The following is a 25,044-nucleotide window of genomic DNA, read 5'->3' as shown; positions in this document are numbered from 1 at the left end:
CTTACAATACCCAATTAGAAATTAATCTTCAGAATGTTAATAGCATCAAACGGCATTGTAACTGAGACAGCTCTTTGTACATTGGACTGAGTCTAACAGGAAGCTAATGGCAAGCTTTCTCACACACCCACATTAGCTGAACCCAAGACTTGAATCCATGTGGACAGAGGTGAGATGGCAGGGATTAGTAACAACGAGCACTTTAGACCATTCACCAACCCAGGGCCCCATTTTGGATAGAGATTTTGCCCTTGACCATTCATATCTTTTCATGGGATGATGTTGTGTGTAATCAGCATAGATCAAGAACTATTTAACACATTCTGATGTAATTTGATATGACTATTGTCTCATAGACCTAGGTTTGCTTTTAAGAGTTTGTATTCTTCTACACCATTTTGGAGTTGATCCTTGACAATCAACTTAAATAATTTTTAATGGGGTGTTGCTTGTATTGATAGATTTTAGAATGAGTAGGGTTTGATTTTAAGTATTCCACATCATCATTTAGAGGAACCATGACCCCCTAACTTTGGTTTTTCAACACAGGTTCCTGTTTCAGGCCCTAAGGAGCAAATTGTAGTGAGTGGCGCCCGTTGCATTGCACCCATATCCAATAGCTCTAGTCCAAAGCAATGAATTGGACAAAGAAATGTTAATAGTGATCCAGATTTGAATTTGGATTGGTTAACTGTCCATTTTGAAAGTCTGTCTTGCAATGGCTGAATGACTGCTTAGTGTGGGGTCAAAAAGTCTTTTTTGATTCTACATCAGTTATCTGCCCAGCTTAACCAGAATTGAAATTTCTCTCAAAGATGTCACCCAAACAGTCTGGGAGAACTTGTTAGTTGGACTGTTCCAGGATACACTAATATCCTGGTATTGCTATAAATATTACATTACAAAAAAAACACATTCTATCTTCAGATCCCTATTCTATTAAATTTACAGTCTGATCTGATATGTTTGAGCAAGTTTAAGACGTATAGTCTGATCTGATGTCTGAGTAACTTTAAGACTTAACTACTGTCTGATCTGATGTCTGAGTAACTTTAAGACTTAATTACTGTCTGATCTGATGTCTGAGTAACTTTAAGACTTAATTACTGTCTGATCTCATGTCTGAGCAAGTTTAAGACTTAATTACTGTCTGATCTGATGTCTGAGTAACTTTAAGACTTAATTACTGTCTGATCTGATGTCTGAGCAAGTTCAGGACTTACAGTCTGGTCTGATGTTTGAGTAAGTTTAGGACTTAATTAACGTCTAATCTAATATGTCTGAATAAGTTTAAGACTTTTACAGTCTGATCTGATATGTCTGAGTATTAACCTTCAGACAATTTATTTCTCATTAATGACATGATTTATTTAAGGCGTTTATATTAAGCTTTATAATCCTTCGTCTAAGTTTTCATACAACATTTTTGATGCCAACATTTTTATAAAAGGATTATTAAATTATAGCATCATGGTGATCTATTTCTGTTACAGAGAAAGACCATGGATAAATTGGTGAAGCTGTATGCGGATAAAGTGAATGTAGATAGTTCCAGACTCAAGTTTTTCTTTGATGGGGAGGAGATGGATATCACACAGACACCAGAGTCCATGGATATCGAGAATGGGGACTGTATTGATGTCATTGAGGCTAGGTAGCCAAAATCTACAAACTGCCTAAAGACTGTAAAGTTGGAATGATATGGTGTGCTGATTTTTATTACGATATTGATCATGTGGTCTTCCATTCAGGAATATCTGAAGCTATATTTTTTAACCATATATTAAAGAGGATGTTCATTGTACATAGCTATACTCCTCATTCCAGAATGGTAGGGAATTGTGGGTAAATTTACCTCAAAGGACGCAATATAAGCATCTTCAATCCATCAAAAATTGTGCCAATAAGTACCCAAGTTGCAGTGTGTGCCATTTTGATATACAGAACCTTAATGGTTTTTTCTGAAACAGAATTGATCCACTTGAGCAGTTGGAGGTGCACATGATACACAAAGCGTATAAAACAATTTCCACTCATGCCTGTGTAGCTGCCACTGATGTACACCCCACTATGCTGTTATTATAAGGCATGATATTCTCAAACCTTTCTGAGCACAGAACTCCAGCTCAAGTTTAAAACTTAACAAATTAAATTTCATTGATATTTATGTTTAATTAAAAAACTAAATGTCAAGGAAAAGGACCAGAGTTACAAAAATCAAAATGTTTACATTAATTCTAATTAAAATTAGAACTTAATTAAAATTTAAGAACTTAATTAAAATTAAAACTGTTGGAGTTTTGTGATATTCATCTTGCTTTGTTATGAGAATATGGGACAAGGCCAATGATACTATCTGAGCACAAAAATTAAACTCGTGCTCAAATCTTAAAAAATGTTGATTATTTAATAACTTTTCTCAGAGTGGGGTTCGAATTAAGAAATTGTTCGCATAATGTTATAGTTTTAATCCCAACAAACCTCCCAAATTAATCCTATCATTTTTCGATTTTGCATTTCAAGTCCCATTTCAGTTTTTGTGCTCCGACTGTTTTATGACTGCAGGGAGTGAGGCCCAGGCTAGACTGTGATTCACAAATCATGGAGTAACAGTCTGCTGCAATTTGACTACAGATATAGTTGAATATACAAGATAGTCCATTCATTGGCCAGGTAGTCTGCACCATTCCTCTGGATGAGGGCAGTATAGAATCAGAGTATTAAACTAACATATGTCACTTAAATACACTTAGCTACACTCAACACAGCACATGTGTAATGTTGCCTATCCATTTTTTATGTACTGTATATAAGCATTCCGTCCATGTATATAATTGAGTAATAAAATTTATTGTCTTGCCTCCATCAGCGTTCAGTGAGAATTAGGCATCTTTTTTGGACAGAGACAGTACCAGGGATGTCCTCAGCAAAGTTGACTAATTATGTGAAAGTTTTTAAAGGTCATGCAACTCTGATCATAGTATATATTTAAAGGCAAACCATAGTATTCTACAGAAACCTTGAAGGTTTGGTTTAGTTTTGTGTGGTTTAATGCCGTTTTTCAGCACATAAGTTATATGTTGCAACCAGTATATTGGTGGAAGAGGAACCTTGGAAAACCCAACAAAGAACCACTGACTGATGGGAAACTGCTGGCAAACTTCACACATTGATAGTGCCATGACTCAGACTCAGTTGGACAGAGGTGAGATGTGGTTTTTAAGTTGCAATATTATTTATATGGTTCTCAATCTAATTATGTTAATCCTTCAGTAATTATCTTCTCAATCAGCTATTTAAAATCAAATTTGTATTTCACAGATTTCATTTTATACACAATAGACACCCAAGTCAAGTGTACTTTTTATTCATAGTTGCATCAGAATATTTCAGCTGAGGAGACTTTGCTGCTACTGCAAAATTTTCGTTATTTTGGCTGACTTTCAATAATTCAGTGGAAGCTTGATGGGCACAAATAATTGCACAGAAGCTCACAGTTTGTGCTGTCATGCTGGTGAACAGAAGTTGGGTATATTTTACAGCAGTAGCAATGTGTGTGTGCGTGTGTGTGTGTGTGTGTGTGTGTGTAGCAATGCACATTTCACTTAACAATACAGTGTTGACATTAGATTCTTTAGTGAATAAAACAAATGAAATGAAGTGAATGAACAAGAGAAACTCATGCATAGCAAGAATCTAATCCATGTATTGTATATACTCACTAATGAGTCCAACTACAAACTACACAGACCCAGATCTGCTTTCGCATAATGCACAGGCAGGTCTGGGTCTGTGCAGTTTGTTAGGAGTAATCAGTAGAACAAACAACATTGACTCTGATCGGCAGGTGCATTATGCTATGGCACATCTGGATCTTCGTTGTTTGCAATTTGACTCAATTTATTAGTGACTACATATGGTAATTTGTGAAGGGTAGCATAAAGTTTTAATGGTCAGTAAGTGTCTTCTCTGTTGTCAAAGGAGTCATCTACCTGACTGCATATGCAATCAATCTTTATGCAGAATTCCAGAATTATGGCCCATTGATCTGCACACTTTTCCCCTCATACATTACTTCATTGCAGTTTTCTGAGCTTGTTACAGGTTTGTCATACTTCTTGGTTACTGTTGAAGTTTTGCTTCAGTAAATTTCTATTTTATCTTGATCTACTAATTAATAGTATTTTAATTTTATGTGATTTCATTAATTAAATTCTATTTTTCCTTGCCTTGAGAAGAAAGTTGATATTATTTTGACCTTTTTATGACAGCTTAAAGAAAGTATAATTATAAATTTTATTGGCTTATTTTATTTAACACACCCAGCCAAACTTAAGAAGTCAATCAGTTGAAATTGAATGAAATAATTGGATGATTGCACAGGAAGATGGAGGTATAAATTATATTGAAAACATACATACATAGTTATAATATGAGAGATGGACATCGATCAGTCCAAACAACTTGTGACTGCATGTTTAACCTGCCGAGACATCATGTGACACCATCTGTTCTCAGTCTGACTTATTGATATTTGACAATATAGAGAAAGCTAACCTGAAGCTTTCATCCTCACGCTAAGGACTTCATCTGCAGACTCATTCAATCTCTACTGTCTGTTGACATCATTCGATGGAATGGTGATTGAGGATGAAAGGTTCATGTTAGGTTCTCTACTGTTTGTGTAATAAAACAGTTAAAACATTGTCAGATATGAATAATTATACTGAACTGTTAAGTTTTCACCAATGCAGACTCATTGAATTTAATCAATGTAGACAGAGAGAAAATAATATTTTTGTATGCTTCTGAAATTTTCTCATTGTGCTTAACAATATTTTTGTACTGAGGATTTTCTTTTTTTTACATGTTTCATAGGTTGTTAATACATTCACATGTTGATCAGTTGCTGAGATGATGGCCTTGCTTAAGTAAAAACATAGCTCACAACCCACACCATGTGGCCAGCTGTCACAAAATCTGCTGTATAATGACCAATATTATTTGGCACTAAATGATTCAGTGAAACTTGAATTGGCCCAAGCAGAGTACGTAGCTTAGAACCATTGAATAAGTGTATTCATTGGGAACTAAATGTTACACAGTGAAAGCTGTACATAGTTCACAGCAGTAATTGTGATGACCTTACTTGTTGACCAACAAGTGAACTATGTTGTGTATATTTAATTTGTATTCTGGATCTAACTTTTGTCATGATTTCAAGTGGTAAACAAGATGTTTATTAGTATTTGAGTTCAAGGGCTATTGGAATTTTCTATGGAAATGTTAGTTTTCCAGAACATTCTATTGCAATGTAGGTCTATTTAAATATGTATAAATGGAGGTTTGGTAAACAATTAATCATTCATTTCATGTCAGTCTTTGGGAATCTGTGATCAAAGTGTATAGCTGTGTTCAGATATAATTTGACAGGAATTCTTTATTAAATTATTCATTGGAATTACAAAGTGCCCATTTGTTTGGACTAAAACACTACATTGGGATTATTGAGAACTTGTTCAAAGATATTCTGGATTGTATCATCGTGGTACTATAAGAATTCATTCGAAACATTCTTAACTTTTTAATGTGATAGTAGATTTAGGGTTATATGGAATTCAATTAACAGTGCTATCAGTTCTCTTAAATTTTTGCTTTGTAACTTAGTGAAATACATTATTTGTTGACTTTTATTAAACTTGTTGGTTTCACTCTTTCTGTTGCATAGTTTTAGACCCTCTTGTCAGGACTCTTTCTTAACAACTGACATTTGATTTGTTGGGCCAGTTTTTTGCAAATGAAGTAAACAATCAATATCAAATGCAATTTATTATGACATAATGCCTTGATTAAAATAAGCATTTTAAAATGTTACAGGTGTGGATGTTGTGATGGATATGGTGGTGGCTAATTTTCAGTCTCTTCACATGAACTTAATTGAGAGAAAATGATAGATGTCTTGGCAGATGAAACATGTGACTGTCCTGACAAGTTTTATTGCATTGAACACTATCCATCATATTATTATCACACCTGGCACACCTTCCTAGTGAACTTGGTATGGTCAAGTATCCATCATCCATACATCAATATTTGTTGTATGATAAAGTATCCATCATCTATATATCAATGTTTGTTTCTTATCACTCAAAAGGCCATTATTTTTTAGCCGTTTTTGATCAAACTTGGAGCATAGTATGGTTCATACAACCATAACAAATCCTTGTATTTGCCTTTTAAAAAAATAATTTCTTCAAGGAAAAGTCCTTGAATCCAAGATCTTGATGATAAATGCTTATATTCCAAGTTTAATCAAAGTTCAATAAGAAATATATTCCTCAGAATGGTAATAAAATCAGCCAAGATCACGTGCAAGATCAGATCATTAATAACCATAGATTTCACTCATATCAGAAATCTACAAAGACAATGATGATATAAACCTATAAAAGACTTTTTTCAAAGTTTTCATGAAGTATTTTTCCTAACGGAAATTCATCTTCGGTATGTTATTTTATTTCTTACTAAATTGGTAAAGTAGTAATGGAAAATACATAAAAGAATAGTTATAGCAAGGGGATGCTAATCCCTCTGGTAACTACCAGTGTCATTAGTCTTTTGATTTCCAAATTTAATCCCATTTTATTTATCCATTAGTTTTGGAAGATACAGTCAGAAATTAAAAATTCTGAAATAAGAAACGTATACATTTTTATCAAGTTTAAATGTTTTGTATTCTCTCAGATTCAGTTCAAAGATTTTTTTTAATTACAATATGTTTTTATTAAGATCTTGATGGGCTGAGTTTGTTACCATTTGATGAAATTTAGAATATACTTTTATATTTTTAGTATCTCCAAAGATATTGAATACGAGTGAGGTCTGTGCATACTAATGAGGTGATCTTGTATTTGATTGGCTAAACTTGTTACCACTCTCAAGGTTATATCTCAAATCCAACTTTAATTAAACTAGGAATATGTACTTCTATCACGAAGATCTTGGATACCTTCAGTAATGAGTAGGATATATGCATATTAATGAGGTCATTTTATATCTGATTGGCTCAGCTTCTTACCATTCTGGAAGTTATAATTCTGATCCAGTTTTGATCAAACTTGGAACATAGGCTTTTGCCATCAAGCTCTCACACGAGGTTGATAATGAGTGAGATCAACACATATTTGTAATTTGTAATTAGTTGAAATCTAGAGACTGTATCTTTGATTCAATTGTGAATAAAATAGATGTAATTCATCAAGATATCCGACGAGTTTTATTATTAGCAAGATCTTCGCATATTAAAGAAATTCAGTTCAGTTAGGTATAGTTCTCACATAATACATATTTGAAAAGTGTTTTAATTAAGGCTTAAAATTTCTTTAAACAACTGTAGATATTTGTTAGCAAGTAATTGTGTTTTTTCTTATATCAATTTGCTACAGTAGAAACAATTTAATAAAGAAAAATATCTCTAAGTTGACACATTTATCTGTAAATTATTACTGTTAACATTTGAGATTCTGAAATATTCAGTGCTCAGAGAAAACAAATTTTGGATGTAGGCTCAGGGCTGGTGACTTTTAAAGAAATCACATACACAGGCTTGAATTCCACAAGCCCTAACTACATTATGCATGTGGCCAAGATTGCTCTATTTCGTTTTACTCTTATTTATCACAACATTGTAATCCTTGTACATAAGGCAATATTTTGGTCCTGATGTGCAATTGCTCTATCAGTGTCAACCTTACTCATTTGATAAGCAGTGTTGATGTTTATTAGCATCTAAAGCAGTGATTCTCAAACTGTGTGCCGCGGCACACTGGTATGCCGCGAGAGATTTGCAGGTGTGCCGTGGGAGTTTTGAAAAATATTTAAAATTGCTAGTGTTTTGAAACCTTAAACATATCGAAAAATTAAATGGTAAATCAATGTTGCAAAAGTTAAGAAAGTAACATATATAAAAACGCAATCTCAGTGTGTCATTCTTTGGTTCCTTTCGTAATGCGAGACTTGTGCAAGATCTCGGGAGAACTCGATCGCTCTAATTATAATAATAGTCTAATAATAAATACATGCAGCCCATTATACAATCGGGTCTGCAGCATTACTTCCCATCACATGCTAGTTATGAATATGGATGGGTGATCAATCCATTCGGAAACAACGAAACTATAAACCTTACAACCAAAGAAGAAGAACAGCTCATTGATTTAAAAAACGATAAATTTGTTCAGTCAGCATTTCCCGAAAAGAACCTGGATGAGTTTTGGATCTCAATCAAGAAGTCACCTCCTGCAATCAGTTCAAAAGCAATCAAAGTAATTCTGCAATTTGTGTCTTCGTTGTTTTGTGAGTTTGGATTTTCACCATTGACTGAAATCAAATTGAAGAAAGGGACAGACTTATTAAAATCAACAATGAAATGCGCGCTTGTTTGTCGACTTTGGAGCCTCACTTCAATCTGATTTGCTCTCGAAAGCAGGCACATCCTTCACATTAACTTTAAAATTAAATATATATGTAAAAATAAATAAGTTCTTCACCACAAAAATTGTTAAATCTTTTCAGGTGCGCCGTGAAAATTTTTAGATCTTTTTTGGTGCGCTGCAAGACAAAACAGTTTGAGAAACACTGATCTAAAGCATGTCTTGTTTTATACAGTTTCTCTTTACACTTTTGTTGTTGTTCTTAGGTTCTGCTTAATATATTTAACCAGTGTGCCATTACACTAGTGTAATCGTTAGCAAGGGACAGCTCAATTATTATTCATTAAACTTAACTTGAAACATCTTGTACAACGCAATATCAGTTAAACAAACAAACAAAAAAGTCAAATACTTGCTCAAGTGTTCTGCCTAAATTGTTTATGGGTTGGTCTTTTCAATCTATCTCACTTCTGCCAAGGGTCAGTCAAGTTTTAATCAGGGACTCGATAACCATCATTTGATCCCTTTATTAATTATAATACCTCAAAAAATCCTGCTTTTGATCTAAATTCTCCAGGTTACAATAATAAGGTGAATAATTAATTTGTTGTTTATTTGTAAACCTTAAACTTATTACTCAGTCATGCATCAATGCACTGGTTGCAACAACTGCTGGAAGAAATCTGTTACTGTTTTTTTTTTTTTCTTTCTTTCTTTATTTAAAACAAAATATTTGTTAATTTTTAAAAGCAGCAGATCTCAACTACAAAAACAGTATGTGTGACAGATGACCTTGAAAACGGTATCTTGTCCTACCTCTAGTAGAATCACATGTTAAAACCAAGTGAGCATGAATTATAGGTATTCCAGGCAAGCTGTATTCCATTCATAGGTCACATGCTTCATCTTGAACATGAGGTTTACATAAGGGTAATGGGCATACATGGATTTAAATATCAATAATTTAATAGTCTTTCAGCAACTTGAAAACTAATTTTCATTCATTCAGTACAAGCAAAGTTTTCTGAGGCAAGTTATATGTTTTGTTCATTGAGCCTGTTGGGCAGTTAACTTAGAAATACAGGAGGGGATAGATGTAAGACTAGAGAAGCCCCAGGCATTGGGCTATCAGATTTTTTTAGCACTGATATTTGGAAACAAGTGAAACTGAATTTGAGAGATGCTAGTGTTGCCATATTAAAGTGCCTGAAACATTTGTCATTTATTTGTTATATGTGTAATACAGTTGTTTATGGCATTTCACATATTCCATGCCATTAATCACAAATTATTATTATTATTATTATTTTTATTTAATTTTTTCTTTTTTTTTCTTTCTGCTTCTTGGGATCTGTTTTTTTGTTTGTTTGTTGATAAACTGGATGATTTCAGCATAGTCTTAGATTTAACAGTGGGGCAGTCCTCATCATTGTAGATCAGTGCTGAACATCAAGTTATTCAAATGTTCACTCAACACAACTTTTAGTCCTTATCAGCTTGATGTTGATTTCACCAGATTTAAGTTACTTTTAAACATCCATCTTATGTTGCTTCTGGACATCTCCATAAGAGATAAATGTCTCTATTCACTATTTATCCAGATTGTCTAATAAACAGTGTTCTGACTTAATTCACTTGTAAATAGAGGTAATACTAAATTCACTCTGAAATGTAACTTATTTCTCAACAAAGTGACTCTTATTTCTTTTAACGGATTAGTGATGGTCACTTTCTCCATTGTGATTGGATAATACTGTGGACTGCATTGAAGCAGTAGCATTGATTTGTACAAATGGTGCCAATTCCCCTTCAGATATGACCATTGTTGACCAAATGGAAAACCCTTTTAATGACGGCTTTGGACTGGCATTGGTTGAAACCTGGCCAATTCATGCAAATTATTTGTATTTCCATACATATAAATGACCTTGACTTGTCTAATGCTGTCATTGTTTTTATACAACCTTTGTCTAATTGCCTATTCTGTCATCAGGAACGGATAATCTTTGAGCAATTCTGCCCTACTTCTTTTCAACCAAGCATCATAATTTAATCCAGGCTGCTGGGTCTTGTCTAGAATTGTTCATACATAATATTTTTTAATTCTTCACAAATGTTAGATAACAAAAGTATTTTTTTCAGTTATGTAAGTGAATTTTGTTTGAAATGTTTCATGTCGTGAGTGCCATACTAAAAGTACTTTTCACTAAATGTTGATTCATTGATGGTAATTTAGTTTCCTTACAATTTTAAAAGCTGTTTATTGGCATCAATAGATATCTTTACTCAAATGTTTTCAGAATTTTTTGTTTCGTGTTCGATTTTTTGTGTATGCCTTTGACTCCTCTAAAATGTGTTATTGTTTCTGACAATTTATCATTATATGGATTGTTAGCAAGTTATTCTTGTGATTAGTTAGCAAATCAATAACAGTCTATGAATCTATTTTTCTAAAACATCATTACCTTATGTTACACTTGTCTCACTACATATTCCTACCAAACAAAATGCATTTTTTATCATTGGTGGGTTCTACCTCCTTTATGTGAATCGTCTTTTTACTTGGGTCTTGATAACCAGATGAGAATTGTATCCATATTGTAAATAGTTATGGTGATATATATATTTCGGACATTTGTAATCTAAATTACATGCCAAATGTGTGTGACCTCTGAACTGACCTGTTTGGTGATTGTGATCTCTGACTTGGTAACTTCATCTGTAAGTTCATCAGCTTCATCATTTTCTTCTTTAATCTCCTTTTCACATGTGACATGTTGGTGGAGTTATAATGCTTTAATTATGTTGGAAGTGTTTCGTGGCATAAATTTGTTCATAAACAGTTTTTCAGCTGACTGCTAGTAAAATATATTTATGAACTCAGATCTGTAAACTGAAGTTTTAGGTTTTTAAAAATAATTTTAATGTAAATGTACAGAGAAAATCTTCATTATTGTGGTCTTTTTTATTGTCCTTGATGGTTTTGTTTGTCTCCAGTTACTTGCTCAGTAATGCTTTCGGAGTCATATTACAAAACAAATGAAACTTCACTTAGAAAGGGTAGTTTTTGAATTTAACTTCATCAAGTTTTTTGTTCATTATGTCTATTATGTGATCAGCTTTTTGTGTTATTTTATTGTGGATTCAGAATAAATTGTTTCAGACACTTTTTGCAAAAGTGTTTCTTGGTGTTTGTTTCGTTTACTTGAGCTGATATTATTTTTAAATATCCTGTTTCTAATAATGATAATTGTTCTCATTAAATTCAGTTAATTTCTCATTGGTTTTATAAGTTTATCTACTCTGTTGTAGACGTTAACATACATCTTAAATTCCTTCTCAGTTTTCTTTATATCTTATATGCTCAATTATCGTTAATTAAGCCAGTACTTATATTTGTCAAGATTATATTAAGGTGGTCTATTCATATTGTTTGGTGAATTTATTAAAGATTCTATGACATAAAAACATAATACAGTAGTCCCCCTCTTATAAGGCCACCCCTAATGCAACAGGGAAGTGGCCTTATAATGCGGGTGGCCTTGCTAGAGGGAGATGACAAATGCGAATAGTAAATACATATGAAAAAAGTCACAAGTACATTTAATTTTAAATATTTAATATTTTAATTAAAAAATCACATGCATGATGTGAAATAATGTAAAACAAACTTTGTCATCATTTGCAAAAGAATGCTATGAATAACCACTGATACAGTTTTAAAACTGTCTTTATAATTATGTTACAGTTCACATCACGACACTTTGTTGGTAACAGTCTAAAAAACAAACCAGTCTCATCACATTAAAAATATCCTTGCTGTCATATCCCCTGCATATATCGTTTAGTCTTTTGTTCCAATCTTCGACAACTTCATTATTAACATCAGCAGATTCGCCGCTAATGACAGAACACTTGATATTGTGTCGCACTTGAAATCTGTGCAACCATCCGTTACTTGCGGTAAAGTCGTCATATCCCAGTTCAACTGACAAAATTTTTGCTTTTTTCTTGTCTTTCAAATCAGGATACAAACGTCTCCTGGCTCAAACAATCTTCCTTTCTCCGTCCATTTCACCTTTCCACTTCTGCAGAATTGTTTCATTATCTTTCACGATATTGTTTATCCGAGTTTTCCCGACGTTAGTTTTCTGCAAGGATCCTCGACGACCCCGCCCCCCCCCCCCCCCCCCATCAGTTGAATTACTTTCACGTTCTCCTCTAAACTGAGAATTTTTATTTTCCTCGATGACATGTTGATCTTTTTGCAGTAAGTTATTCATGTTGCCAACTACAATACTGATAAAACAATTTTGTATGCATCTAAACAAATTGCCGTGTATTTTTAAAGGAAGTGATCTTGTCACGTGATTCGTTAGTCGCAGTCTGGTACCCTATTGTTTTTATACATTTCTTGAAACTAGGTGAGAGAAGCCAAAACGGCTTCGATGTGTATCATTAACATCACGCAGATTTGACCTCGCGGCCGCTAGGATTCTTAATTTTGACAATTATTGTCAGTAGTAATAGCCACTGATTACCAAAGTGAGCAAGCTCAACATCTTACTAAGGGAAGCCATAAAGGCTATTAAACCATTTTCCTGCTGACTTTGGTATTGTACATCGATACTGCCACTTCTCAGCTGTTACTACTATTCGATAATTGTATTCTTAACAATTATCAGAATGACTAAACCGGACATCTTATGATAACAGAGCAATAAGGCTAATTGGATTACATGTAAGTACCCTTTTGTATGGATTAAAATTTGAGTCTTTCTCGGTTTTTATGGAATAAATTTGGCTTCTCGTGAGGCGTAAATGATATAATATTAACCTTAGTGGTAAATGTACTTTACTCAACACTTCTTTAAGTAACGAAAACCTGACATCGGGAAACAGAAATCGGATTACTTAACACACGTTATGAATACAGTGCTGGTTCTGGATACATATTCAAATAAAATGCGGCCGCATGTGAGGGGTAAATTTTATGATTTTGCACTAATATGCTGGTCGCGTTAGGCGGGTGGCCTTTCGCGAGGGGTACTTTTGAACACAAACTCGTCGGTGCCAACGGATTCTGGCCGTAAGGAGCGGGTGGCCGCTGGTCAGGGGGGCCGTTCAAGAGGGGGACTACTGTATCTCTATTTTCAATATTTAAACTTTTTTTTCTTCCTATCCTTTCTAGTAAATCTAAGCATCAGTCTGTTATTTTAGCATCTATCTATACACATGTAGCATTAGATAATATTTCAGACCAAATTTTGTCTCTAGTTTATCAATCATATTTAAAACTTTACTCTTTTTTTTTATTTCTATTCACTATGCTCACAGGAACATTTCTTCTATACCAATCCTCAACATGAAATATTCCATTTTTTTTAATTGCAAGTTTAATTGATAAATCTCATTGGACGTTTAGTGTACCCAGTTTATAATATTTCTTCTTAGTATTTTCTATAAATATGATTCAGCTTCTTAACAGATTAGAAAAAATATTCTGATTAGTTTTATAATATCCTGCATCAAAGCTATACTCATTTACATGGCTGTTAAATCAGTCTTAACCCTCTTGTTATTTTTATGTTTGAGCAACAATTCTGTTTATTATGTTCTTGTCGGGAGAAAACTTAATCCTCTTTTTTTCGTATTTTGTTATTTTATATACAGCAAATATCTCACCATGGTACATGTACTGTTATTTCAGCTTAAATTTTCAGTCAGAAATTTACTTTTTTATGATTGAATAGTGATCAATTTTTTAGACTTTTTCCTCAGTTTTAAGCAATTGTTTTCTGGTTTTCAGTTTCAGATTTTGTCACTTTCTCTATTATAATGCCAGCTTGATTTGGTAATATTTTCAATATTTATGCACCCTATGTACAGAGTATTTTGACATTCCATTTGGTCAGTTGTTCTTTCTTTAACACTATTGTAACATGTACAATGTTCATCCTTCATCCTATTAAATCCTACTAAATCTTAAAAGAATAAACTGGTAAAACAATGAATCTGTTTTCCTCAAAATATTTATATATTGTCCTTTGACATATTTATCATAATCTGCTTTTAATTTGATCAGCAAACATAGCGAATACAGTTGGTGGTAAATTGTATTATTTGTTAAAATAAAAAATACAGTACCAATACACATCTTGAGAACTAAGTTGTTATTACAAGATGTCACAAGGGGCCCCGGTTGGCCAAGTGGTCTAAAGTGCTCACCGTTCCTGATCACTGCCATCTCACCTCTGCGTGGGTTCAAGTCCAAGGCTCGGCTAGTGTGGTTACGTGGGAAAGCCTGCCAGTAGCTTCTCATGGGTCGGTGGTTCTTTCCTGGGTTCTCCAGGGTTCTTCCTCCACCAGTTATACTGGACGCCATGTGTAGCCTATCTTGTGCTGAAAAATGGTGTTAAACCCTAGAACAACAAGATGTCACAAAAATTGTCCATCAGAATAATTTTGCTAAACTTCTGAGATGTTTTTTTTTTATTTTGGAGCAGCCAGTTTTACATCTTGCATTTTTTCTAGCAGCACAATATTGGGCTTCTAACTGTTAAATTAATTATCATATCCTTCTGATTTTGTTAAAACATATTTTTGCTGCTCGTTTTTATTCGTTTCAACCTTCAACACATGATATAGTATGATAGTGGAGATAACTCCTTCATAAATTATTCCCTCAGTATTCTCTTCCCTTACATCACCCAATTTATACAGAGTTGTTGTTGTTGTGGGGTTTAACGCCATTTTTCAGCACACGATAGGCTATAAATGGCGGCCAGTATTAATGGTGGAGGAAGACCCCGGGAAAACTCCAGAAAGAACCACCGACCCATTATACAGAGTAGGTTCACCATAAATTACTTGTATAATTGTAAATATTTTCTTTGAAATTAGAAATTTAGCCTTTTGCAAAATTAGAATTATTTTAAGGTTAAACTGTCTCACCTGTTGTACAGTTAGGAGTTGCATAGGTATCAGTTGTCAGATACCCAAATATCATACTTTAGGCATATTTTTTTAGTTTTTTTTTAATTGGTAAAATATCTGATAACAAGTACTGTATCCCACAATAAACTTAGGCTATACATCGATTCATTTTCTGGTTTTATTTTTTGTTACAAAACTTTCACAGTCTCATGTTAAGATTAAGACTTTCCACTACATACGCTTTTTTATCTAAATAGTTGGAAAATTATTTTATATTTGCTCTCTCCAATAAACGTTTTTACTTTTCTGAATATATAGTTCCCTTCATTGAACTGTACATTTCTCATTTCTCTTCATTATATATATCTCTGAATGCGTTGTATAAATGATCTTGTTTTGTTTTCTCTATTAGACCAGGCATTTTTTGAGAAAACATGTATCTCTGACAAGATTGTTGTATTCTTCATATGCTTGCATATCAGCTATATCAGCTTGGAATTGATCTCCTGCGTGACTAACAATAACTCTTCTGTATCTTTTTGTTGTTTCTTATGTATCTAGATTGTTCAGTCAACCATAGTTAAAATTCAGTATATTTTTTTACAACTTTTAATATGTTCTCACAATTCATTGGTATTCATGCAGAAAACTACTTTCAGGGTCGTAGTATAGATTTATTAAATTTGATATGTGTCTTCCCCAACCTGAATAGTTTATTTCAAATTATTGCTGACTTTTAAATGAGCACCAATGTATTCAGACCCAAGACTGACTTTATAGTAAAGCAACGGTAAATGTCTACAATAAATGTTTGGTGTGTATGTGTGTATATATATATGTATATATATATGTATGTATGTATATATATATGTATGTATATATATATATATATATATATATATATATATATATATATATATATATATATATATATATATATATGTGTGTGTGTATATATATATATGTGTGTGTGTGTATATATATATATATATATATATATATATATATATATATATATATATATATATATATATATATATTGCAGTGCAGAATAGAAATAAGTATGCAATGACTTGTCGATATGTACAATTGTACATTATGCACTTTAACACGAACGGGATATCCAAGAATCTTGTAATATACACTAATGAATACAAATTATATTTAACTTATCTGTTTATATATAAGATGTGTCAGGAGAATATAAATATAACTTAGTTGTGGGAAGAATTTAAACGAGTCAAAAACAAAATTAAGTACAAAATATTGACAGAATGATAAATTGACCAATGCTAATACAGATTATACAATGAATCGGGGTTTTTTTAAATTCATATTTAAGGGTTTATGTTAGTTTTGTTCATGACCATTAGAAGGCTGAGTTTGTTGACGTGCAAAGATATGAAAATACAACAGTGGATACAAATAGATTTTGGGGGCCCCGAGTGGCCGAGTGGTCTAAAGCGCTCACCGTTCCGGATCACTGCCATCTCACCTCTGTCTGCGTATGTTCGAGTCCAAGGCTCGGCTAGCGTGGGTACGTTGGAGAGCCTGCCAGTAGCTTCTCGTGGGTCGGTGGTTCTTTCCTGGGTTTTCCAGGGTTCTTCCTCCACCAGTTATACTGGCCGCCATATATGGCCTATCTTGTGCTGAAAATGGCGTTAAACCCCAGAACAACAACAACAACAAATAGATTTTGTCATACTCTTGTATGGCGACCTTGTAATTAATTCTCATCAATCTACAGTCATTCAGGATTTCGACGAAAGAAATCAAGGTGTATATATGATTAATTATTGGGAATTATAAATATACGCCAAACAGAACGGAAAGAGCTCTCCCTGGATTCTACGGGAGAATGCTTAATAATACAAGGAAAAATTATATTTAATACAAATAATACTATCATGCAGGTTAGAAAATTTGTATTTCGTCCGCTGAATCCGTAATAACTGTAGATGAGAACAAGTTACTAGGTCGCCATGCGAGTATGTCTGCCATGCAGGAGTGCATATAACACTGACTCTTTAACATCCGTTTTTGGTGATATGTGCTTAGTCGTGATGGAAAATGGACTGTGTTTCGATCCTTGGAGGTTGGGACATCCGATGCTTGAATGGCGAACCTGGCTGCACAAGAATCATGTCTCCTTAGTTTGTAAAGTTAAATATCACGAGTATTACTATTATCATCATCAATGTTTTTTTATTATCGAATAATCTTCTATATCAAAGTAATGATATATTGACTAAAGCAGTATGTCGTCTTCATGTTAATATAGTATTAGAAACAATAAGTGTAAATAACAAGTTTTTTTGTGTGTGAAGCACTGAGAAAAATATTGTTTATTCTTTCGTTACTACAACTAAAATAATAATTTATTATCATTATTATAAATTTATTGAAATAAAGAAAACAAAATATTTTGTGATACACATAATAAATGGAACTTTACATGCAAATGACATATCATCGTAAGGATATTCTCAGGTGAGATACATCAGAAGATACGCCTATGTATTATTCTGTAAAATTATGCTTTAGAAGCCAGTGTCCGCTATCGTGTGGAAGAGTGACTGTATTGTTTTTTATCTCTTATTATTTATGTCTTCATTCCAGAATACAAAAATACCTTGGTATTATTCTGCAATATTATCATGTGCAATGATTATAGCGAGGGTCTTTCGTAGGGATAGACGCATGACAGGCCGAACAGAATTTCCAGGAATCTAATATATGATCTTTCTTCTTTTTAACTGCTGAGTGAAGTAACCATCGCTGATGATCTTGAACAATCAAAATATTTGTAAGATAGCTGGAGTGATAGCTCTATCGGCATCATTTTCATTTGGGACCAACTAGACTTCATAAGAAGTATTTAAGAGGAGACGAATTCGTTGGACGTATTTATGTGAAAAGCCCATGTCAATACAAGCTTCCATCGATGAGGATTAGCAGTATCCAGATTTTCAAGATGCAAAGAGGCCAGATGGGGACAAATTTTAGAATAATTCAAAATTATAAAAAGTCTTCTGGTATAAATCATATGTTGATATGACGTACTTTCCGTGAAAACAAACTTATTTTTGCCTGTATGCAAATGAATGAAAATAACAGACATTTAAGAGGTCAAAATGTCTGTGGTTTATTAGTTGTCAGTAGGGTCTATTTGTCAGTGTTTTGTTCAGCATATTAGCACGATGCTGATTACTCAAGTTGCCTACCATGTTATTCAGGCCATTTCAAAAAGACTTTGTATGCACTTGGTATTGTTAAAATACCATTTAATAACCATTATTTTTAGTGTATGATTAATGGGTGTATTATGGGTCATAGAGTATACAACTTGGCCTGACTAAAGATAAGCATCTATCAACAACTACTAGCTCTTCTTGGTCATTTTCACTTCCTGGACTTCAGAGGTAAATCCTAAAAATTACAACAGAAAAACGATGAAAATAACAGCTACTAAATTAATAAGATCAGTACTCAAATATCAGAAACGAAACGCAGACAAAACAGACAAAGTCAGAAGATACAAACAAAACACGAATGAGAAGCAAACGCTAAACGAAATAAACCGAATTGTAATGAAACAAACATCAAGCTGAATAAGCCAACATAAAATTTTAAAAAAAAGGTACAACAGAAAATGCGAAGAAACACACATATGCAACCATAATGCGCAAGTACTGTTGACAAAATGAACTAAACACAACAGCGTGCGATCAACTTTGTGAAAAGGACAGAGGGCGCCCCTTCATTGAAAGGGGAGATTACACTTATTGGGCTAAAAGCGCAAAACATTTGAATATGCTGGATTAGATTGGAAAATTATATAACACGCGTTGTAAGGCTGTTAAATGAAGCAGTCGATTTGTTTTCACGCGCCATAACAAACTATAGAGGTGAATAGAGGCTGCCGCAGCCCGCTCTGATAACACCGGTGCCATTGAGTCGCATCAAGACCGTCCCTCAAACTGACTTGGGCAACATCATCGAACATAGTTTTTTTTGATGAACTTCTAATGTAATTTTTCTTAATTTGTTGTGAAATGTTTATTTTCCATTTCTAATCAATTCGGTTCATATCAACCTCATCAAACATCAGAAAAGAGAGAGAGAGAGAGAGAGTAGAGGGACTTGAAAGTAGTTTACGTGTGGTTTTATTAAATTACTCAACATTGTTTATTATTTATGTTTTAGGAGTGGTTTTATTAAATCCTCAACATTTTTGAGAGAGAGAGAGAGAGCTTGACTATACCTGGATTCTGGTTTTGCTATAATGAGTATGTATTTTTGTACAAGAAGTTAAAATCTTGTTATAGTGGTGAGCACATACCCTTCTGAGTTGGTGAAGATTTCATACCAAGTCTTCCAACTGTATAAAAGAAATTCTGCTTGAATATACTCTTATTTTCTTCCCTTTGAACAAAGGAAATCTCAAATGGTGATAACTATCATCACCTCGTTACACGGTTCTGCAAATCTAAACATTTGTCTTCATTAGTATCATAATCAAATTCATCCGCACAAGAGGACGGTCGTTACTTGTTAGAAATCTTCGTGGATGCAAAGTGAGAGAGACAAAAAGATCTTTTTTATTTATAAAAACCCCATCATATTGGCATCCTCATAATAATCATTACATGAGTTATTATTTTGATGGTTAATTTATTTGATTGTCTAATAATATTGGGTACATGGAGAAGCTTACAGATAGTACCAATTACATGATGTTCTTATATGCATGGACAAAATTCAGAGATATATGAAAGTATCAACCTTGGGGGTGGGGTGGGGATTTAAACTTAGAAAGATGAGTTCATTTTCTTTTCTTGTTTTGTTGTTTCAGAGAAACATATATATTGATAATATAGATGTCGAAACACAGCTTCTAATTTCTTATAGTTTTAATCGACAGCTGAATTATCAATATTTACGTTTTCTCTGAAACAAGTAAATACAATACAAGGAAAACAGGTGGTGATATCACTGCTTCATTAGATAAATTACCAGGAGCTCCATGGGCTAAATACCCAGGAGATAAACATCGTCCTGGATATAATTATTGTGGTCCTGGAACCCGACTTGGTTTTCGTCTTGATGAGCGAGATCAACCAAGACCTGCAGAGTATCCAATAAATGTGATTGATCAAGCATGTCATACTTGCTAGCTTCCTAGTAAAATCTGCGATGAAAGGAAAACTAGTACTGGGGCCGGTAATTAATCAACTGATTATTATTATTATTATTATTATTATGGAATCGATTTATTATACCCAAGAGGATATTAGAGGGGTAGAGCAGCGATTAGTGAACTTGCTGATACAACATATATCACACGTTCTGTTGCTGCAAATTAGTTAGCACGACAGGCAATATAGCAAATTTATTTACCACCACCTAACAAATTCAGTACGCACATTTTGATGTCAGCGCTCCTAATGAAGTTCATCAAGCAGATATTTTGTTTTTACCGCATGATACCATTAAAATTGGTAGACGTCAATTGCGCACATACAAATACGCGTTGACTTGACGTTGCAAGTAGGTATAAGGAAGCAGAACGACTATCAACTAAAACAGCAACTGAAGTTGCATCTGCGTTTGAACAAATTTATTAATGCGGTTCCGGACTACAAGGTAGTCTTCGATGGCCACAGTTGCTACAGGTTGATCCTGGTAAGGAATTTCTTGGTGCTGTATCATATCTGATGAAAAACATAACTTCAGAATCAGATGAGGACATGCAACCATTCTTTGGGATCAGGAAATTGTTGAAAGATTTAATCAAACACTTGCTGAGCGATTGTTTGGATATCAGTAAGCGAAGGAAATAATTCAGAAAGATATTAAATCTTGTGAATGGGTTGCAAGACTAACAAGTATAATAGCTGCATTAAATAATGAAATTACTCGTGCAATTTCAATGAAACCCATTAATGCAATCACAAAAAAAACATATACCAATACAACGACAAAACAGTAATGTGACTAAGATATTTATATGAACCTGGTGAACTTGAAGGGGGTGAAAAAAAGAGCAAGTGATCCTATTTGGAGTGTGACCACATATAATTTACAGCGTGGTAAGATCCACTGGTAGACCAGCAATATACAGACTAGATTCAACTGCTCCTTAATGTGGATTTGTACATGAACAATTAAAAGTAATTCCTGAAGACACACAGTTACAACCACATTCACTTTTGTGAACTAGCTCCTCGACGTTGATTACATTAAAGACAGGTCAGCATCACATTTTCGTGTGTGTGACCAAGATTACTATTAAGTCTATCTATGGTAAATTGTCTTGGATTATTATTTGAATACTGCCACAACATTGCTGTGTTACAGCTCGCAGAATGATTATTCTGTTGTTGTTTCAGCGTCATGATAAATTCAGCGTCAAGATCAAAGTCGCGCTTATTTTATTTTTTTTGTCACTCTTTAAAACTAATCTGTTTCTTACTATATCATTGTTAATTTCTTGAGTTTGGATATTTTCTGTGAAGTTTATGATAACTCTCCGCAGCTGAGATATTCTTCTGACTCGAGCCACTACGAAATAAACTAAATTTGACCAGTGATATGATCATCAACAATCCAAATATTTGTATCAGAAATAATTAATCCTTGTGATGAATGAATCGTTTTAATTGTGGATCAAGCACTCTATGATCATCAGTTATCTCCTTATAACAATCTATGAATTTTTTTAACCATTCATGTGGAGACAATCCAACAAAACGTGGCGGTTGACCATGATCACCACACATTATCACAGCAGTATTTTTGTCAACAACCAATCAAGAAATATATTTAATGTCTCCAACAACACTGTACATATTTCATCCCAGATAATAATCTTTGGAAGATATGTTTCGCCCATTCGTTCAGGATTCCATGTATCTCCCTTCCATCGGAAGAAGCTGTGATAAGTATGAGATATAACTCCTCGTTTGGTCATTTCTATGGCGATTCTATGTGTAGGAGGTTAATACCATTATATCAAGTCTACCAAATAATTCGATCACACATGTTGTTTTACCAGAACCTCATGGTCCATTGAGATAAACAGGCTTATGTCTGGTCACATGATCATATACTTATGGTGCTCGTGACAGTTTTGATATTTGATTATTTTTGTAATAAATATCCTTACTTTCAACTTTGGCAGATTCATAACAACTAAGTATCTTTTCTTGTTTTATTCTCCATTCGCCCCATGATGCATCAGCGCCAATATATAATTGTTTTAGCAATCCTGTATTTTTTTTTATTGGTATAAAATGAATCTGTGGCGACTCTAACAAATTTATCGAAAAGTACACACACAATGAAGATCTTAAATGAGTAAACTGTAGTGACCCACATCAGTGTAACTCACAACTGTATCAAATTTAGTTCCGTCGGATAATTAAATATTACTTCCACTTATAAATATATTTCTCTCCGTTGTATCAGTAATTTTAAAATCGAGTTCAGCATCATCTATAATTAATCTTGTACACTGTCGTTTATGATCATATGATCCTCCTTGATTAAATTTGCCAGTTATTTTTCAGCCAAGATCTTTTTCGATTTTATTCTCAAAATAAGTTATATCAGAATTTTCATCATCAGAATATTTCTTTTGTTGTGGTAACCAGACTTGTTTCTGCAGACAATATGATATAATTGCTTCACGTACAATCAACCATATAAATACTTTTACATCAAGCATATATCGTAATAAAACTATTGGAGCCCAGCCGCGTTCGCTAAAATGTTTTCCAAGCCAAACAGCGACAACCGGATGACGGGTTTTTTGGTGCTAATTCGAATGACTCGATGCAAGAAAATCCAGTAAAGTCAAAAATCTGGTAAAGGTCCATTTATCGCAACTCTGGTCATCTCATGTGTTGTACGTCCAAATCTCTTAAAGTATTTAGAACATTCTTCCATTTCAAGAAAACTTCCGGGATAACATGCAACCATATCAACCGAGATAACATTTTTATAATCGTATTTTATATTCCACAATCAACAGTGTCCGTATTCAACACAGCTGCCTTCTATCTCTTCAATAAATTCCAACCGTGTTGGTTTCCATGAATTTTCCTTCTGAGCAAAATGATAAGCAACTGACGCAACGGTAAAACAATTACTCAATAATTGTTCAGCATCATTATTGGTATATTTTGACGCAAGATTTTTCATTTCTTCGTGGAGAGATTATGTACGATAAATATATCCATTAGGTCGTACAAACTGACCATAGTTTCCATCATCGGAACTTTGAAACAGCCACATGGATACAGGATCGCTTTTACTGATATTTCTGATAACATCAGATATATTACCGTTATAGAACTGAACAGTTCGATTTCGTGGAAATATTGTTATAGCCAAAGTCCACACATGCGCATTATGATCAATAATATTTATCGGAGCTTATTTCAATTTATATTTCGATTCCTTAAAAATATCTCAGGTTATTGTTTTTATCATTATTGGAAATTTTAGTTTCTTTCCCAGTTCAGCGACGTCTTTGATAGACGCTCCGGTATCTTTAACCGTTTCTGCCCACTAACATTTTTTTACGTCTTAGAACTGTTAAACCGTTTCCATGTATCGCATTTGTGAAATGTTCTGTAATTCGCTCGGCTAAACAATTAAGCATCGAAAATTTCATTGGTTTGAGATCATCAACGCTAGGTTTATTATTCAGCGGATATATTGCATAAATAACTGCAGTCACAGGATAATCTCGTTCATAATGGTTTGGAATTTTTATTTAACGTAACAATATTTACAACAGTGTTTCCTACGCTGTGGTGTAATCGAACAGGATCGTGATTGTCATGGATAATCCAAGTATCGTCAACATGGTATCTGCCACTACAATAAATTTTGCTCTAAAAATATCTTTGATTGTTAAGATAATTAATAATCGTCACTGTTCGTTGGTCATTCATTGTAGCATTGATAACACCTTCTGTATTGCGCATGATTTTGAATGTTGACTACACATGAGCTGCTTCATTGTCGCGAAATTCTTTCTTGGCACGTCGATTACTTTAAGAGTTTCCGTCGGGTCAACCAGAGCTCACTTCGGCAAGTCAGGGGTTCTTCTGTCAAGATCGAATCTAGCTTTAGAAGGTTCAATTGCAGATAGTCTCTCAAACTCCCCATATTATAATGAAGACAAATATATATTTAAATTGAAGCACAATTAAATATGTGATTCAACTAAGAATAACTGTTAACGGTTAATGATCGGTTCTTCAGTTCCTTGTAACAAAGCTTGCGTAAATTATGTGGACTTCACCTACAAAACGTGCGAAGAGGGAGTCTAGGACCAAAACCGTGTTTGAAGTGTGGTGCTGGGGTTAAAAAAGAAATGCAGTTGTGTGTGCAATGTGGTGGAAAAAAATGCAGACAGCTAAAACGATATTACGAGATATAAAAAATAACGCCGGCTATGACAAGGTCATAAAAAACTCTGAAGACTTTCTCGCCAGATTTTCAAAATAATTATTTAGACAAATACTATTATTGTATAAAAATGGAGCAAAATAAATTTATGAAACATCCTATCATCAAAAATTAGGAAGCATCTTGTGATGGTATCACTAGGAACTGTCGATTAGAAAAACCAGTTGGTTTTGTCACTAATACTGGTTATCTC

The 25,044-nt window shown here is 33.7% G+C and overlaps 1 protein-coding gene across 1 annotated transcript in view; it reads left to right on the top strand.

Annotated features, from left to right (window-relative positions):
- The window catches only part of LOC149775657 (uncharacterized), a 64,056-nt gene extending 49,610 nt beyond the window's left edge, over positions 1-14,446 (top strand). The window contains exon 8 of the mRNA XM_089944480.1: positions 1,494-14,446. Coding sequence (XP_089800606.1) covers positions 1,494-1,658 — 165 coding nt within the window. The 3' untranslated portion in view covers positions 1,659-14,446. The remainder of the gene's footprint in view (positions 1-1,493) is intronic.
- The last annotated feature ends 10,598 nt before the right edge of the window (positions 14,447-25,044 follow it).

This window comes from Sinohyriopsis cumingii, chromosome 19 (genome assembly GCF_028554795.1).
Source record: "Sinohyriopsis cumingii isolate HCF-2022 chromosome 19, ASM2855479v2, whole genome shotgun sequence".
In the NCBI taxonomy this organism is placed as follows: Eukaryota; Metazoa; Mollusca; class Bivalvia; order Unionida; family Unionidae; genus Sinohyriopsis; species Sinohyriopsis cumingii.
The sequence above is the reverse complement of the archived record's forward strand: the minus strand, read 5'-3'. Positions and strand labels throughout refer to the sequence as shown.